The 20,090-nt window shown below is 40.9% G+C and overlaps 1 protein-coding gene across 2 annotated transcripts in view; it reads right to left on the bottom strand.

Annotated features, from left to right (window-relative positions):
- The window catches only part of PTPN3 (protein tyrosine phosphatase non-receptor type 3), a 259,615-nt gene that overhangs the window by 138,028 nt on the left and 101,497 nt on the right, over positions 1–20,090 (bottom strand). For both annotated transcript variants that reach the window (XM_075585952.1, XM_075585951.1), the window contains one exon: positions 7,505–7,659. In XM_075585952.1, the coding sequence (XP_075442067.1) occupies positions 7,505–7,642 (138 nt within the window). In that variant the 5' untranslated portion in view covers positions 7,643–7,659. The remainder of the gene's footprint in view (positions 1–7,504; positions 7,660–20,090) is intronic.

Below are 20,090 nucleotides of genomic sequence, written 5' to 3' on the forward strand. Positions count from 1 at the left end.
ATATATATATATATATATATATATATATATATATATATATATATATATATATATATAGTGGTTGACAAATCACCAAAAAATCTACTCGCCACCTAGTACCAAATGTGTGCTGCTTGGGCCAATATTTACTCGCCCGGGGGTTAAATCCACTCGCCCGGGGCGAGCAAATGTATAGGTTTGTCGAACACTATATATATATATATATATATATATATATATATATATATATATATATATATATATATTACAAAAATGAATACCGCATCAACATCCAACAGATAAATGCATTGTCTAAACCTATCTTTATCAGAAAAATAACTGAAAAGAAATGACAGAAAAATTAACTGCTAGGCGGTGCTAGAGGGATAAAGTAAATATAGAAACACAGAAAAGGAAACCTCTAAAAAGCACTCAGACAAATTATGCAAAATAATAATAATAATAATAATTTATTAAATCAAAATATAATGAAAAACAAAAAACAACTGACTGAAACCCTGCCTGACTGACTAAAATAAATTGAAATAGGACAACCCCAAGGAAAACTAGACTACCATATAAAAATAAACCATAATATGATCAATACCTCAAATAATGTGACCACCATGGGGACAAAGTACCCATAGTAATCTACCACCGGCCGGCGTATTGAAGAGATACTGAGCAAGGAGCCAATAGAGGAAAATAAATAATAAACCTTTAAAGAAAATAAATAAACAAAATATGGTAGAAAATAACAGGCATGCTATACCAGTGTGCGGGGCACTTAATAAAGAGGACCTATAGACAAAACTATATAGTACATGATATCAAAAACATTGTTGGAAGGTACTTCAGTGACCCAAACGCAGATGTCAAAAGAGAACATATAAAGGAGAGAGACCCATAAAGTTGAAGGCAGTATACAACCTGCAGATAGATATTAATATAGGAAGATACTCAGCTCCTGTGAGATGGTAGTAACACGAAAGTCTCAGGTAAGTCTCAGGTAAGCATAACCACGATCAAGAGGTTGCATCCGGGGGTATGTACAACAGGTATAAAGTCCAAATAAAGTGCCAGCAGACAGGGCCAGCAGCATAAAAGTCCCACCAACGCGTTTCACCCGCTAAGGCTTCTTTCCTTTGGGTTGTCCTATTTCAATTTATTTTAGTCAGTCAGGCAGGGTTTCAGTCAGTTGTTTTTTGTTTTTCATTATATTTTGATTTAATAAATTATTATTATTATTTTGCATAATTTGTCTGCGTGCTTTTTAGAGGTTTCCTTTTCTGTGTTTCTACATATACATATACACACATATATATGAAAACGAGAAGAGCAGAAAGTGCCCGATCCTAGTGTAGTATGATAAGATACAAAATTTAATACTTCCAATAAAACTCCAACAAATGCGCACTCACAAACATAAAAAGTATTAAAGCATGTAATGAGTAATACTCATTCGCCAGACGCTGGAAACTGCTGCTCCGCTCACACGTCCTGCTCCCACAAGTTGTATGGCACCTCTGAGCTACCGTCCAGCAGGAGCCCCAGAGAGTATGCAGCTACTTCTGTTATCAACCGGAAACAAACTGTGATGAACAGAGGTTCCGGATAGGAGGAAGGGAGATGATAGGACCATGGGAACCAAATCGCCAGTGTGTCACCATGAGGTAGCGTCCCAGAGTCCCAAAGTCAGCGCGGGGCAGCGTCACAGAGTCCCAGAGTCTTAAATTAGCTTTTTCTACCTGGGACTCTCATTTAAGACTCTGGGACTCTGTGACGCTGCCGCGCTGATTTTGGGACTCTGGGACGCTACCTCATGGTGACACACTGGCGATGTGGTTCCCATGGTCCTACCATCTCCCTTCCTCCTATCCGCGTGGCGTCCGTCACTGGTGCGATATCACTAAGTACTATGTGCTAAGGGGAGCATCCCTATCTGGGGGCCTTCCCTACAGACTGAACCATTGCTAAGAACCCCAAGCAGCACAGGCGCTGACAATTTACACAAACTACCTCTCAGTCCATTACTCTGTGCAGTCCACACCACTCAATTCAAATGGTTAATTTAAGAATCCTGTGACAGGGTAAATAAAAGCCACAAGCTATATGCCTGGCAGACATATGTTTAGTCTGCAGTGCAGCAGTGATGAGGTTAACTTCAGCTGGGAAGCTCATGGCAATTAGTTGAATCCCAGCTGCCTAATCAAGGTGTGTTAAAAACCCCAGGATGTCCACACATGCAGCCTAGCTGGTCAGGAGACAGGAGTGAAATACTGAGGTAGATTACTGCTATAAGGTCTGTCTTTTTGTATGCTGTCTGAAGCAGGGAAATACCCTGAAACTCTGGAGAGAATACGTCAGGGGATATATGACGAAGTCTCTAAGACGAAACGCATAGGGCGTTATCATTTGGAGTATTTTCATTCATTTTATTGCATTGGACTTTCACTCTTAAAGAACGGAAAGACTATCCCTATACTATCGGGATTTACTGCCAGTACAGCGCTTGATGTGCGGTTAGTGAGAAGGCTGACCCGGAAACCTTCCATGTACTCAATGTACTGTGAGTGACGAGGCTAACCCGGAAGCTCTCTATGTGAGAGAAACGCCTGAACAGCAAGGAGGTGTCTGGTTCCTGTCTTCGATACACGGAATATCTACCATAACGGGTTCCTCCTGTACAGCGACGTAATGGCTTCCTACCCGGAGTTGCAGTCGAGTTCCTGTTTCACTTGTTGGCGATTGAGAATTTATCTCATACATGCGATTAACCTCTCTCTGTTTGTGAGTGTACAGTTCATATTTTATCCAGTCCCATATAAAATTGTTAACCTTACTACACTATGAGTGCGCCTGTTTTTTGTTTTTTTCTCCTTTAGATATCTTCAAGGGAGTGGTGTTCCCCTCAAACGGGCTGCAAAGACTCTGGGGTACAGTGTTTTGGGACTGGTTTTTGTATCTTCTATTTTTTAATACATATTTTTCATGTTTTTATTGTATTTTTTACATAACTTTTATTATTGATTTTTTAGTTGATATATTTTTTATTCTGTTATATACTCTTACATTGTATATGGTTCACTAGCCCTTTACAACATATATTCTACGTATTTGGTCAGTTTAGTCATCATTAGGCGCCACTTCTAGTTCCCCTCCTTGTTCATATATATATATATATATATATATATATATATATATATATATATATATATATCCGTGTGTAAAAATGGTGTACATATCTTTCTCATGCTGGCAGTAATCCTGGTAAGTATGCAGGGTTGCCAGTAAAGATCATGGATGTTTGCCCTCAAACCCTGGTGAAGTGTCATATGTAATACATGCTTTGTGTCCACTGTTAGTGACACAGAGGTGGGTCTGTTTCTGGAGTCTATATAAGACATAGCACTGCCTAAAAGTTAGGTGTTAACAAGGAGAGTTCAAGGTGGTCAGTCTGCGGCAGTTCAAGTCTGTCTGTCAGAGAGATATACACTGTTTCCAGGGACCTGGCACAGCTGGTGGATCTCCTTTAGGGGAGAGGTGGAAAGCAACTATATTAAAAGAGGAGGAACCTTCTGAAGGGGGTACCTCAGCAAAATGAGCGACTAAGGACGACCGCTATGAGGGGCAGTCTGCCTACGGAGATGACATTAAAGATGCCCTGGTTCAAAAGATCCCTTCTGTGTGAGTGTGGAGTCATTTACCAGGAGGATGCACCAAGAAGGAGTTCCCCATCAGATACTTCCCCATGCTGCCGCAGAGATCCTGATGGGGTGGAGGCGCTGCATCGAATGTGAGTAGGACTCAGAACATTACCTCAGATGCCTGTCATGGTGATATTCCCCATTACCAACCCCGCGGGAGAATCAGGAGTCCTGTTACCAACAGGTGCACCACATATCACACATCCATGTAATTGGGGGATTTTCTTACATATGGGTCAGGATCAGCAGGGCCCAGGGAAAACACTGTTATATATATATATATATATATATATATATATATGACAATTGTACATCTGGCCACTAAATAGTTAATGCACATGTTTGCCAAGGCATAAAAATATTAATGTAGAACGTTTACGGTCTTTGGTATATCCAATGATCATGGATAATATCAAAATAACAGATGAAACGAGCTTGTGCAGAATAAATCCTGTAGGGGTGACCTTGTGAACATTAAAAAAGCACTGATTTAAGAACCAAAAATATGGATTTAAATAAAAAGGCAAAATGAACGTATGGTCCAAGAATCTAACAATTTCTGAATAAGAAAATAATGAAAATAAAAGCATGAGGCTGTCGTAATGTGACCATCTGGAGGTTCATAATATAAAGAAGTTAATTAATTTAAAAAATGTATCTTAAATGTGTTTGTGTAAAAATGGCACATACAATGTTTTAGTTTAGCTGACTCATGCATAGGAACTACAGCAAGCTGCGAGATAAACAACACTATCAAGTGTTACAAAATGTACAACTTGCACCTAAGTAAAGTTGAAATGAAAATAATGCAGGTGTAAGCTATCAAATGACATGAAATACTTTTTTTTTTTGCATGAGACTTTTTTCAGAATATGGTTAAGTACAAAAACATAATAAATAATTGCACCTTCAAAGCTGCATTTCTTCCAATTCAGCCCCAAACATACTTTATTAAAATGCCTCTCATCTTGATCACACATTCATAATTGAGAAATACATCTGTAGTGTTCTTTTCAGAGACAGAAATGTACAGTATGTAAAACAGCAGACAGCTTATGGCTCTTGTGGAGTATGGATATTCTTGCTACATTTCTTGTTGTTGCTCCACAATGCTCCTCTTATCCAACATTGCAGGAACCATTGCAGAACTCTCTCCTCCATTATACAACAATGTTACTGCCAAATAGATTGAACATGCATCGTGTGTTTGTCATAATATTATGGGAAGGTTTTACATGAATGTTCGTTACAAAAGATACAGAACTCAATGAAAACAGCAGATAAGGGTTCTCACTTGCTTTAATATACTCGGTTGAGTGGGGCTGGCACCTTGTCAAAGTGCTGTGTGTATTTATTTTGAAAAGGACTTTGAATTAATGCTATCACATTTCTTACAACAGGGAATGGTCATAAAATAGATTCTATCTTAATGAACAAAATGGAAAACAGAAAGCTGACCAGCAGCAAGTATTCAATCAAATAAAGTTGGAATATCCTCATTGCCTTGTCACTTGTAATAACAACAATAATAATAATACAAATAAGTTGTATGTCATAAATAATGATAATTCAAATTATGAAGATCTAATTCAATCAGAGACCTTTTAACCCATTCTTTAGTCTACAGCAGTGGTTCCCAACTCCAGTTCTCGAGAACCCCCAACATCTCAGGTTGGCTCAATCCTTTTAACTGAACCATCAGTGGCGATACAGGGGTATGCTTAAAATGTCCTGTTGGGGGGATTTTGAGGACTGGTGTTGGGACCCACCGGTCTAGATTTATTCAACTTATGGTTGTAGTGTGGTTAAAAAAATAAAAAATAAAAGCAAATAAAAATATTATTGGTTGGAATGAGGAGATATAACCTTGTCTGTCCTCCAAGATTTAAAAGTAGGCCACCAGGCAGTGGGGAAAGCAAGCTTGGTGTTAGGGAGAGGCATTGGCAGCAGAAAGAGATAGGTAGTGATGCAACTTTATAGGTCTAATTAAAATAATTAGTGAAGACTAAAGAACCGTAATATGTACAGCTTACAGTGGAAAGAAGGGAGAGGGTGACCCTGGCTAAATTCCCACACGCGCATGCTGCGTTCCTCCACTCGTTCCTCTGAACGCCTCTGGAGGAAATACTCATACTCTCGCAGACTTCCTTCACTACAAATTTATGCTATCCTGTTTCAACTCTGCCCTCTCGCAAGCTAAACAAGCCTACTTTTCTTCACTAATCAACATGCACAAGTCTAACCCACGCCGACTGTTCTCTGCCTTTGATACTCTACTCAAACCACCACGCCCTTTCCTCTGTTGCTCGACTGCTAAAACTCTGACTCAGGCCCTCATTCTCTCCCATCTTGATTACTAACCTCCTGCTGTCCGGCCTTCCTGCCTCTCACCTGTCTCCCCTACAATCTATCCTAAACGCTGCTGCCAGAATCACTCTACTCTTTCCTAGATCTGTCTCAGCATCTCCCCTCATGAAATCCCTCTCCTGGCTTCCGATCAAATCCTGCATCTCACACTCCATTCTTCTCCTCACTTTTAAAGCTTTCCACTCTTCTGCCCTTCCTTAAATCTCAGCCCTAATTTCTCGTTATGCACCATCGAGACTCTTGCGTTCTTCTCAAGGATGTCTTCTTTCTACCCCTTTGTATCTAAAGCCCTCTCCCGCCTTAAACCTTTTTCACTGACTGCCCCACACCTCTGGAATGCCCTTCCCCTCAGTAACCGACTAGCACCCTCTCTATCCACCTTTAAGACCCACCTTAAGACACGCTTGCTTAAAGAAGCATATGAATAGCACTGTGGATATTCTGAACACATGATACATAAAGCTTGCCCCCCTGCAGACGCACTTACCAGAACTCCCTCCTACTGTCTCTGTACGTTCTCCCTACCTACCAATTAGACTGTAAGCTCCTCGGGGCAGGGACTCCTCTTCCTTAATGTTACTTTTATGTCTAAAGCACTTATTCCCATGATCTGTTATTTATATTATCTGTTATTTATTTGATTACCAAATGTATTACTACTGTGAAGCGCTATGTACATTAATGGCGCTATATAAATAAAGACATACAATACAATACAATCTATACTCTCATGTTGATTCATTATAATGTATCAACTGCAAAAGAAGCCCGTTGTTGGTAGCAGAGATAAAACATTGAGTTGAATACGTGTTCAGGATCTTTGAAGATGATTTTATTGGCGGTGTCTAGTCTTGCGAAAAGTGATATTCTAAAACCCTGCAGAATGAAACCATTTCAGCACAAACACAGGAGCTATATAAGTACATGGAGTATCAATCTTGCTGGTGAATACCGAAGTGGAATGTTTCTTTAATAGGGTGGGACCATGCATATATGAGTTCTTAATGTGACTTTTCTCCTGCGGTACAATGGTATTCGCGGATGGTAAAGATCTCTTCCCAATATTTTATTAGATTTGGGTTTAATATTTTATAACATCTGATTAAAGTGATGTTTTAATGTTAACAGTATGTAGGTTTTTCGTCCATGTGTGAAGTGGATTTAATATTAATCTTCTACGCACTTCAATAAATAGAGCTATATTTTTGACAGCGTTTCTATTATGTATTTGTTTTTCATTGTGTACTGTATTTCATTCACTTTGGTAGATATGTAAGAGTGCTAATGACCGCCCTTAATTTTTAGTTTTTTGTTGTAATTTTGATTTTTTTTGTTTAGTGGGGATCACCATTATATTGTTGGTTTTACATCCCAATAATAAAAAACAAGAGCACTTCTCTCTTTTAGTTATTTAACCATATATATCAGAGATAAAACATTCCCAAACTTACATTAACTCTGAAGCACTGTAGGGCGCCATCCAAGAAGCGGACGTTGCAAACCACATCTGACCTATTCTTTTCCTTTGGTAGTTCAGTTGCTCGTATGTTGTTAATCCTTCCGCCCAAAGCACGCAGCCGGGAGTTCATAACTAATATGGAGTATCCTACAACAACAACAACAAGAAAATCTCATTTAGCTACAGTATAAACAATTTGTGCTCTTCTCTTGTAATATGTTATCAATCACCAGTTTATTTCTATGCGAAATCTACATAGATATTTCTTGTTCAGCAACCTTTTTGGTTTCCAACTAAGCTAAAGCTTTACATTTCCCTGAAAGGCCCATTTTACTTAAAAGTTGTATGAAATATTAGTATTAGAAAAAAACCTTCTAGTTATGAAAACTATTGTAGACACAAAATAATGTAACAATATTATACTGAGTCCCTCCTTCACTGTAAAGGTGCGTTGCCTAGGATTTTAATTTTAATTCTTGTAGTAAGTAGGAAGCAGAGGGTTTCCGGAGCTGTACCGCACTAAATTTCAGCTCCGGAAACCCACTGTTTGCCGAGATACTTAATTTCATAGGTCATGCAAGTAGCAGCCCCGTCTGGGAACACAATACAGTAAGGCAGTTTAAAGGTCTTACGTCGCTAGCTAATAGGAAGCCGCATCGTCGCGGCTTCCCATTGGCTCGTGTGATATGAGACTTTTAAACATGCATGAGATACCAGCATGATCTACTGTAAGGTGTCGCAGGGAGACACTGAGCAGAAATTAACACGATTCAACTCTGACGACCTTCTGCTTTAAACCTAGTGGGGGAAAACGTTAGCAAACATGATTTTGCGTGGCTGTTCTGGCTCCACCCTGCCTGTCTGCGGCTCTATACTGTACGTCAGTGTGTGTATGTCTGTGTGTATCTATGACTCACTCGCATACTGTAGCACACAGGCACAGTACACTGACACATAGCTGTTGCACAAGGCCCCATGCTTTAGGGATCCCACACTCAAGCACAGATGCTTCCTACTCATTTTTCTTTTGAGGAGAAGGGGCCAATCAGAGAAGGAGAAAAACAGGACATTCGCTCTATTTTCCTATCAAAGGAATTAGGGGGGGGGGGGAGAAACAGGAAGACCAATTGAAGGAGAAGGGCGGGATCAGAGAAGAGAGTACAATAGCAAAGAGAGACGGGGAGACAAACTGAGACATGAGGTGTACAGAGATGGAGAGAAACAGATAAAAGGGGCACTGAGGGAGGGATGAAGACTGAGACATGGGGGTCACAGAGGGAGAGACAGACATGGGGGGTCAGAGAGAGAGACAGACATGGGGGGGTCAGAGAGAGAGACAGACATGGGGGGTCAGAGGGAGAGACAGACATGGGGGGTCAGAGGGAGAGACAGACATGGGGGGTCAGAGGGAGAGACAGATATGGGGGGTCAGAGAGGGAGAAACAGACATGGTCACAGAGGGAGATTAATTATTTTATTTTAATACTGGTATGCCATAGCGATCCTGTTCGTTGTGATCATTTTATACAGAAGCATTATCTGTATCTGTTGGCACCAAGCATTTGTTTTCCTTTTGCAGCCACAGCTGTCTCAATTCCCTAGTAAGGTGTGCAGTCCCATTAAATCTATTTTTATAGAGGCAAAAAAACATCACCAATCATATCACAGAACAACTGCATTAACCTGTACAGGATTTTGCTTGTGTGCATGCATTACATACAGTGCTCTTCATAAAGAAAGGTAGTAGAAATAACATGTATCTACTCCCAGATTTCTAATAATTTTATAGTCACAATATGGAGTTTCTTCTTAACCCCTAAAAAAAAAAAGGACTGAGCGTGCGGCGCTTGCCGATATTACTTATTGCAATATTAATCCTCACGTCCCCGCTCACGCAGTACGAAGGCACGTAAGCTCTCCCAAGTTTGGTGTCTTGGGGAGACAGTTGAATTTGATTTTGGAACGCAGACCAGGGTCACATGACCCTGCTCTGACCAATGGGGAGTGAGAGGTAGTAAAAACTGAGCGGAGAGGTGGAAGGGGGGGGGGGAGGGCCTGAGCGGAAAGACACTGACACACAGCACACTGTCTGACACTGACACAGGAGCCATTGTCTGACACTGACACACAGCCACTGTCTGACACTGACACACAGCCACTGTCAGACCCTGACACACAGCACACTGTCTGACACTGACACACAGCCCACCATCAGACACTGACACACAGCCCACTATCAGACACTGACACACAGCCCACTATCAGACACTGACACACAGCCCACTATGAGACACTGACACACAGCCCACTATCAGACACTGACACACAGCCCACTATCAGACACTGACACACAGCCCACTGTCTGACACACAGCCCACTATCAGACACTGGCACACAGCCCACTGTCTGACACACATCCCACTATCAGACACTGACACACAGCCCACTATCAGACACTGACACACAGCCCACTATCAGACACTGACACACAGCCCACTATCAGACACTGACACACAGCCCACTATCAGACACTGACACACAGCCCACTATCAGACACTGACACACAGCCCACTATCAGACACTGACACACAGCCCACTATCAGACATTGACACACAGCCCACTATCAGACACTGACACAGCCCACTATCAGACTCTGACACACAGCCCACTTTCAGACACTGACACAGCCCACTATTAGACACTGACACACAGCCCACTATCAGACACTGACACACAGCCCACTATCAGACACTGACACACAGCCCACTATCAGACACTGACACACAGCCCACTATCAGACACTGACACAGCCCACTTTCAGACACTGACACACAGCCCACTTTCAGACACTGACACAGCCCACTATCAGACACTGACACACAGCCCACTATCAGACACTGACACACAGCCCACTGTCTGACACACAGCCCACTATCAGACACTGACACACAGCCCACTGTCTGACACACAGCCCACTATCAGACACTGACACACAGCCCACTATCAGACACTGACACACAGCCCACTATCAGACACTGACACACAGCCCACTATCAGATACTGACACAGCCCACTGTCTGACACTGACACACAGCCCACTATCAGACACTGACACAGCCCACTATCAGACACTGACACACAGACCACTAATCAGACACTTACACACAGCCCACTGTCTGACACTGACACACAGCACACTATCAATCAGACACTGACACAGCCCACCGATACTCCTTCCCAGGGTTACCACCTTCTACTGAAGGCTAACCCTTTAGCGCTTACCTTCGGCAGTGGCATCTCCCGGCATCCTTCTCACATCCTCCCGTCAACTCCTGTTAATATGGCTGCGCGGCATCAAATGGTGCTGCGGCATCAAGTTACCATGACAATGGGACGCCTTATGGCGCTGATGCCACGTTGCCATGGTAATGCGTGACATAATGCAGAGTCCCGTTGTTATGTCAACGGATGTCATGTGACCCTGTGACAGGAGTTGCAGGGGGAGATGCCGGAGGCCGCCGCAGAATATCACCCAGAGGTTTACAAGGTAAACCTGTAACCCGGAAATACGGGGCCAAAACCGCAGTCTCCGGGTCAAACCCAGAGTGGTGGCAACCCTGCTGCTTCCTCCCTCCCTCATCATTGAGACACCCCAAATCTCCCCCTCTGCACACTACGCAGCGCTGACTTGTCAGTCACCTTCGCAGCCGGTGACAGAACGCATGCTCCTACTTTTGATTTAACGTTGTAAAACAGGATCCGTGGCGCTATTGCCAGTCACAGTGATGACTGACAGCGCTACGCCGCAACACAGGCACCAGGGGTTACATTTTAGGCCCCCTTGTTTTTTCCATCTCAGATCAAAGTTATACATTGGAATACGCTTCTACTGAAAAGGAGTTCTTATGGAACTATTTTTAGCCTACACATCGTCATAATTCTAAGTCCCAAAGCCACTAAGCATCCTTAACACATAATAGCTTGCACGCAAATGAACTTGTTATTTCCCAAAGCAAGTAAAGCAACGGTAAGCAGTTTTCACACCCACAATTTAGAAATGGATCTGAGATTTACTAATCAGTTCATTATGTTATTTAACTCCTAAAGTTTGGAGTTTCTGCCACATTTGCACAGTTCCAGTGTACAGCAAATAAAAATGGAACTTGTGAGCAGATTCACATGTCTCAGACAGGTCTGCAACCTGCTTTTCCCCATTATCTCTTAGCATGCAATGCTACCACTGCAGCTAGGGATGCTGGGTAATGACATGCAAATGCTGCACTTTCTGCTTCTTGTCTATTTGAACAGTTCCAGTAGAAATAATGGTACTGGAGAAATTCTAATTTGTTGAAACAGCACTCACATATTTCAATGCAGTATTTCCTCCAAAGCAATCATTCTAAAGTCAGAAAAATTCAGAACCTTTAATCAGTATCATCACTTACATTTACACAGCAAATATTATATACTCCAAATTCAAGAAACCTAGTATCACTTCATAATTGTATATTAGTGATACATATAAAAAAGTAGAAGCAATCAATCAATAGACAAGGTACTATTTTTGCAGAAAAGAAATCCGTCCTGGTTAACTATTTTCGCTGATTTAAAGCGGCGAAGTGAATCTGGGCCTTTAATAGAATAAACGTTCTATTTAAACAGATGAAACAAATAGGTCAGATTGAAAACCAATAACAAGTAAATCTGTCTCAAGGAGAACATTTTGACAAGACCTGGGGACACACTTAAGAGAGATACTTGGGCATAGATCACGTTAATAAATATTACGTATTTTGTATTTGGTTATTACACAGTGATCTTTCTCAGATGTCTCCCTAGGTGTTTTCATCTATTTGGAGGTACAAAAGTCAATTGGCCCTCTCTCTCTCTCTCTCTCTCCCCTTCTTTCCTCCACACGCCCTATTTCGACCACCTGAGGCAACTGAGATTCTGACTGTCAGTTTCCAGTCTGTATGGCAGCAAATCAGGCACGGTGCGATTTTCTTATTAAATGGGTCACAAAACGCCAGATTGTGATTGCGTCTAACTGCAGGCCATTTTCAGGCCCCCTTGTTTTTTTTTGTTTTTTTTCATCTTGCATTGGCAATATCAGGCCCCATAGAAGCAGACAGAACATTTTGATTTCATTCTTACATTACGCTGTTGAGAACACAGTCAACATATTAATTATTGTGGCGTACAAGAGCCACTTCTCACGTATAAAAACGTATTTTATGATTATTATTTTTTTTTTTTATTTTTTTTTTTTTAAACAAGAAAAAAATGCAAGATTAACAGGGAGAACTATTGTCAGGACTGATCAACGCTCAAAATTGCACAAGGTTTTCCAAGTGGGCAGCGATTATTAGGCATATGATTATAAGCAGCCTGCACAATATGCATTCTATGTAGTAGGTATCGCAGCTTTTTTGGTAGCACATTGGCGCAAACAAGTTTGGGTTTTTTTCATTGGTTTTGGTGCAGATAAATTGACTGCACTTGGTATACAGATTTAAATAGTAGGTACTAAAAATATATATACATTTTCTGTGCATCACAAAATCAATTAAAAGTGTGTTAAAATCGTTGGCCACATTAAACTTGTCGTAAACCGAAAATGTCCATATTTGTCCCGGCAAAACGGCATGCACAGTCGGCACTCGCCAGTGGAATAGAAAAACCGGGACAGCACCGCAAAAAGTCTGGACAGAGCTCTAAAAAAACGGGATTGTCCTAGCTAAACCGGGACATCTGGTCACCCTACTTAAACTCTAAAAAAGACCCTTAATAGTTTTAGGGCAGACTTGCTATGTATCAACCCAAAAATGTAGTCATGGAACAGAAATACCCGTCTGCCTTTTCTGTTTTAGCCCCCCTTCCCTTGGCAGTTCCCCCTGCTAGCTGCACTAGGATGTCACTTTCCTTGCAGTTCTTTCTCAGTGCAGATGGAATGGATACATTATGTATCTCTTTTTCCTTCCAGTCTGTCATACCCCTGGTTGCTCTGGCAACTTCTCCAGTCCTCCTAGTTTTGGGCTTTCCCATTTTCCCCCCTGTCCTTTGCTGACAGTTAGTGCAGTCTCACTGAACCTTTAGTGTGACCCTTGCCCCTCACTTCCTTTTCCACCATTACCTCTGGATGAGTGAGCACTGCTGTATACTCCTGTATGGTAGGATTATCTTTTCACCTGCTCTTAACTACCAAGGCACCCACAGAGAGACACTATTCATACATCAACATCTCTTCACAAGTGACTGTATTTTATGCTACTTTTCCCAAATAAAGTAAAGAAAAGAAACAGAACTTGTTGTGCTTGGAAAAGAGGGCCGAGTTGACACTATCTGGGCTAAATCATCTTACACGTGACCCCTGGCTTTCAGAATAAATGTATTTTACACAGCACAGTATATTTATTATATATGTGAATAAAATGTATTCTTTCCACAATACAGTGTATGGCTATAATAGATAATATTATACTAATAATTGATATTTATTAACACTAACTTATATAAATATACATATAATTATTTGTTATTTAAAATTGAATCAATCAGGAATTTAACATGAGGCTAGGCATCTTCATACATGACAGACCTTGTTTTGCAGGTTTGTACTACAGTAGGTTTTAGCACTAAAATATTGAAACTCATTTTCTTATGATTTTTTTAAACAAAATCTATTGTGCATACCCCATAATCTTAAAATCACATCATGTTCAACACTTAGGCTGAGTCCCCGCTGGCGCTGAGCGTGCTCATGCTTGGAGAGCGGTCCAACCACGAGCGCCGGGTGTCCTGGCATTTACGCGCACGGGGGGGTATTGAGCGCGCTGGAATTTAGTTTTTTCTGTTTACATAAGAGCGGGTGAGCGTGTGTGCCCGTGCAAGAGTGTGCGCGCACCGCGTGAGCAGGGACTTACATATATCTATATGTAACGTTTCGAGCCCTACCCAATCTCACATGGGCCACTAATGTGTAAACTCTGCCCCAGTTACATGTCTGTGTAGTGTGTTGCACCTGCTGGCTCACAGGACTCCTGAGTCTCCCGCTCGTTGGTAGTGGGGATTTCACCATGACAGGCATATGAGGTAGTGCTGAGTTCTACTCACAATTGGTACAGCACCTCCATCCCTTCCAGATCCCCACGATAGCAGGGAGGAGTTTCTGGAAGAGAACTCGTGGGTGCATCTTCTTGCTGAATAACTCCAGTCTTAGGCAAGAAGGGTCTCTTGAACAAGGGCATCTTTAATTGTATCAGACATGGCAGACTGCCCATCATAGCGGCTGACACTCAGCCGCACATCTTGTAGCTGCACTTCATTAGGAAGGTCCCTCCTGACTCTTTAATCAGCCAGGTATATTTCTGCCACCTCTCCCCTAAGGGAGACAACCAGCTGTGCCAGAGCCCTGGACACAGTGGGGTCTGCTTGTCACTCTCTGCAACTCACTGCACACTGCACTTGTCTGCAGCAGACCTTGAACTCAGGAACAACCCTGAATGAACTGCTAACTTTAGGAAGTGATGCGTAATATATAGGTTCCAGAAAGACCCACCTCTGAGTCACTAACAGTGGACACAGAGCATGCTGTCACTTCCTTTGCTACATGTTACTCATCACAGGGGTTTGAGGGCAAACCTCCATGATGACTACTGGCAACCCTGCCTTCTTACCAGGGATTACTGCCAGAAAAAGCGAGATATGTAACACCAATTTAACACATGGCTACATATATATATGCAAGTAACTGCGGCAAGCACCGCCCACTCAGCGCTAGCGGGGACTCAGCCTAAGGAGCGAAGTTAAATTAGACATTTGTAAATGATTAGGAATTCAAAAAACAGGAACTACAGGGAATGTTTATCTTTTGAATTGCCAGAATATGTATCAGCTGTGCACGTTTTTCATTTGTTGATTTATTTTATTAAAGTTCTTTATCTGGAACAATATATTGGGATTATTGGTTTCAAGATAAAACAATACAATGAACAAAAGATATACGGTATGTGTATGCATTGTTCATCAGGTTAAATTGGATTGAACCTTTAAAGAGAGAGAGTAATGTTACAAAAACCTGTGCCATTTATTACCTTACAGTAGCTCAGACTAACAAATTAGCATTTATTCCTTATGCTTTTTTACGTAAATTGGGATTTTTGACTGAAAGCAACTGCTTTGGAAATATAAAATAAGGCACGGTGATGGTTTGGAGTGGGAGTCTAAGCTGTAAATGGAAGGTTATAGCCTGTATTTGTCACGTGGGGGAGTAGCAATTCCAGCCCAGACTTTCACTCTGTTCTTCTGCAGCAGGCTCATTAATCAATCACGGCTGATCTCTGAATTTAAAAACGGCAAATATGGCAAATATAAATATCACTTGAGCACATTATGTCTCAGACAGGTCTGCAACCTGTTTTTCACCATTATCTCCTAGCAGACAGTGCTTCCACTGCAGCCAGGGATTCTGGGAAATGGCATGCAAATGAGCACAGTGTCACCTTTGACTTCAAATCTATTTTAACATGGACCCCTGTAAGCTTACAGTATTCCTGCTTCATTACACAGCTTTCAGGACTGCCTGGGTTAAAGAAGTGCATAGCCAGAAACCCTACTGACAGACAGCTATTTCGACCTTTTGGGTCTCATCAGTGTGAGGATGGCTCCAAACTGTCAGCTGCTCATGTTTTGTCTCCAGCTCAGCTCTGGGCTGTTTCTGCCTTCTGCACTCCCCAAACCTAGTTTGTACACGATATGTATTTGACTGTGTTGCCTTATTCTTGTACGGTTCATCAAGGCAGCAAAGAACAATTGTTTGTAGTTAGGCCTCTGTCACATACACTTATATTGATGTAGTCCCTTGTTTAACTAATGCTGTATATCATTTTGTGAAGTGCTGGCTACTGTACACAACCCATTTCTTATATGGACTATGATAATATTTTAGAGACCATCCTAAATACAATACAGTGTCTGTATTGTAATCAAACTTAGGCCGGGGCCACGGTGTGAGAGACAGTGCGTGCGGCACTAACAAAATGCAGGGGATCTATGGGGTCGGCCATAGTGCGCCCACTATATTCGAGGCCTTATATAAGGATGAATGGATGGAGCTCAGCATTGTATAGTCTTGAATGTCTTCATAAGAAACACAAGCTCTTTCCTGCTGCCTTTTCTTAACAGTCAAAGGGGCCTACAGTCTAGATCAATGCACAGAAAAACTTGTTTAACCCCCGTACACCAATTTTGTTCTAAAATTGAATCATATGTACCAAACTTGTTGCTCTCATTTCTTACATAAAGCGAGAACGTTAACATAAATTCCACAATGGCAGATTCTGGAGCGCAGATTTAAAGGAGAAAGTGATTTGATACATCTCATTATAATTTGTGCGTCATGTAATTTCATCCAAACTGTTGACACTTCCCCCCAAAAATATTCTCATGGCTAAAAAAAAAAAGGTAATACACTGGCACAAAACAAAAATGACACACTTTGCTTCACAATTGCCTCTGTATACTGCATATGACCTACAATTGCTCAACAGCTAAAGAACTACAGTACAGAAGGATTTGACTTAAAAAAAAAAAAAATAACACATTAAGAAAAATTATTTTTACAATACATTTTGGGCTTCAGTTATGAATTCAAATGCAAATAAAAAATGTATGCTGTTTTGATATGTAATTTAAAAGGCATCATCAGGTAGTCCGAGACTTCTGTGAAGGAAATTATAAAATGTATTATACGGTATGCCCACACCCAGAATATTTGTATCTTTCAAGGCTTTGAAAGACTCAAACAAGCTGCAAAAGGCTATGTGAGTCATTTCAACAGAGTGCTTTAATCTCTCCTTTACAAACTTGAACATGAGTGTACAATATAAATACAATAATTGAACAACGTACAGTACAATAAGACAAACATGTACTGTATAGTGCTTATTTGTAAGTTAGCAGTTTGGTAGGCTACTGTATATTCCTAACTTCAGAAGACAGTTTAAGAGGAGACATATTTTGGAACCAAGTTATCAATAAATATCTTCCTTAAATTTTTTTTTTTTAAATACTATAATCCATAAAGTGAAAATGTTACTTATGCGTCCTTTGAAAAACAAGGCTTTTCTTTCAATGGTTTATTTAAAACTCCCAAAGTTTTTTAAGCTACATAGCCTCAAAGGTAATAAGTGGTAAGTGGTACTATTCAAGAAGACACATTACAAGGGTGCTTAGACTTTAGGTACCTAGGATCCACTTTTGCCAGCCTCATCCTAACGCGATCTAACCACCATTGAAATTGACAAAACAAAATTTTGCACACCCATATAAATGTATTTATTAATGCAAAATACATGTATTTAAATAATGATGGAATAATAAGATATTCTTTGGTTCTTACATTATTAAACAGTTGTATAATATTTGCACTGCATGGCATCAGTTATCTGTGCAAAGTTTGGAGTATAGTTGCTGACTGCTAGCCTCAAGCAGGCATCCAGATGATGATCTGTTAAAGTGGTCTGAAACGTGGACTTCATGATCTTCATGTGTGAAAATGCTGATACACATAGTACCGTACATAGAACCAAAAATTACTGGCAAATACATGGCACTTTCAGATTTGGATATGTTTCTTCCACGAGAAGATTCACAAACAGTTATCGGATGCACTGGGTTTCATTTGAAGTTATCTTTCCTGTGATAAAATGTCACTTTCGATATTAGAGGTGTATATGTGAAACAATGTTGCCATTTGTAATACTTTTCCCCCCCCAACATCTGTGTCTGCAAAAGGAAAGCACATACATCATGTTACAGGTTCTAGCTTGGCGAAGTCTTTGAAGTGCTTCTCAATCTCCGTGATGAGGCTGTTCACACATATCAAACATAGTCAATATTTGTAGGTTCTTTTTCGGGCTTTCTGGCTCTGAAGTCATACCTCAGTTTGTGTCGCTGCAATTGTGAGCACAGTTTTCATTTTTGTTTATTAAAGACTTTCACAGAACTAATAATTTTGCCAATATTTGGTATCTTTTTCTTGAAGCTCAATATTAAGTTCGTTCAGCTTAGCAGTAACAGTCAAACAAGTTAAATCTAGCGAAAGGTCTATGTGTTCAGCTTCATTTTCTTCAGGTTAAGACTCAAAGAGGTACCTCTGCAGACTTTTTTTGCCCGAATAAAACATACAATCAAAACCACGGGTCAGCCCAGTCATGGCCAGAGCTCCATCGGTGGTAATAGACACAAGTTTGTTAATGGGTAGGTGAATATCTGGAAAATGTCCTCTCCTCAAGTTTTTCCCTTCAACAGTATGATTGAGCAATTCCTCCTTAGTAGTCACATTTTGAAATACCATTCTTCTGAAAATGCAGAGCTGGGATGTGTTAATTGCATCTGTCAATTCATCACATTGAAGTGAAAAGAATACACAATCATTTGTGACTTTATTTAGCAGCATTCTCAGATCCTCGCCCATCACTTCTGATCGTCACGTAACAGTGTGTCTGGATAGCTGAATAACCTTAACAGCTAAAATTATTTCCAATTTATTTTTTTAAACGATCAAACAATGAGTCTGCTGCCTCCAAAGAAGCTTCTTTTACCATGTCTCAATCCTTGAACGGTTTATTGTGCTTCGCTAATATGTGACTCACTTGCAATTGTGCCTGCCTTTGATTTCTCGATCTGATCTCGGCCTAGTAAACATGGATTGTTGCACAGCAAGTGAACACTCCAAGTCCGTCACCTTCGTTTTGTGCATTTTACTTTTGGTTGAAAAGTCGCTCTCATATTTATTGCAAAACTTTTCAAATACCTCTACATTTACCTTCATAACAAGAGTTACGGTCAAATGGCAAATCAAACACATGCACTTTGAATTCACCAATGTGAAAAAATTATCTTCCTCCAACTCATCGTGAAAATGTTAAGTTTTAGTTTTTTTGTTGCTTGGTCTAACATTTTAATTTAAAATGTTACTGGCAACCTACGTTTGGAGCAATTTTTTCCATAAAAGTTTACAATTTTTTTAATTTAGTGCACTAATCAGACGTGTTATTTATTTTATTTTTTTTCCAACTTTACTTTTATTGGGTTTTTCATTCATACATTGTATCACCAATAATTATCTCAGTAATCAGCTGTAACCCGTATCTTTTAACAACACGTAACATGAATATGACACTAACTGAGGGAAACATACAATCCACAGACACGACTCACTAGACGGACAAGACAATAAACCGACAGGGAGGAAGGGATAGGTGGGAGGGGGGAGTGGGAGGGAGGGGGAATACTGGGCCGCCGCCTTTGTGTCCACCGTTTCGAACTCTTGGCTTCTTCCCTACTCATCGGGCTCTTTTCTGACTTCTAATCTAATCGTCCGTCTCTATGTGGTCGTGGACCCTGCGTTGTCAAAGGAGAACGCACCTGTATCTATCAATGTAGGATTGCGGGTATGCTTATCCCTGGGATGTCTGTCTGGGCCAGCCAAGGCGTCCAGACTTTTAGGAAATTTGGGCCGGTGTCATTGACCAAACTCGTCAACTGTTCCATCCGGCAGACGTGCCAAATTCTG

Source organism: Ascaphus truei, chromosome 2 (assembly GCF_040206685.1).
Source record: "Ascaphus truei isolate aAscTru1 chromosome 2, aAscTru1.hap1, whole genome shotgun sequence".
NCBI lineage: Eukaryota > Metazoa > Chordata > Amphibia > Anura > Ascaphidae > Ascaphus > Ascaphus truei.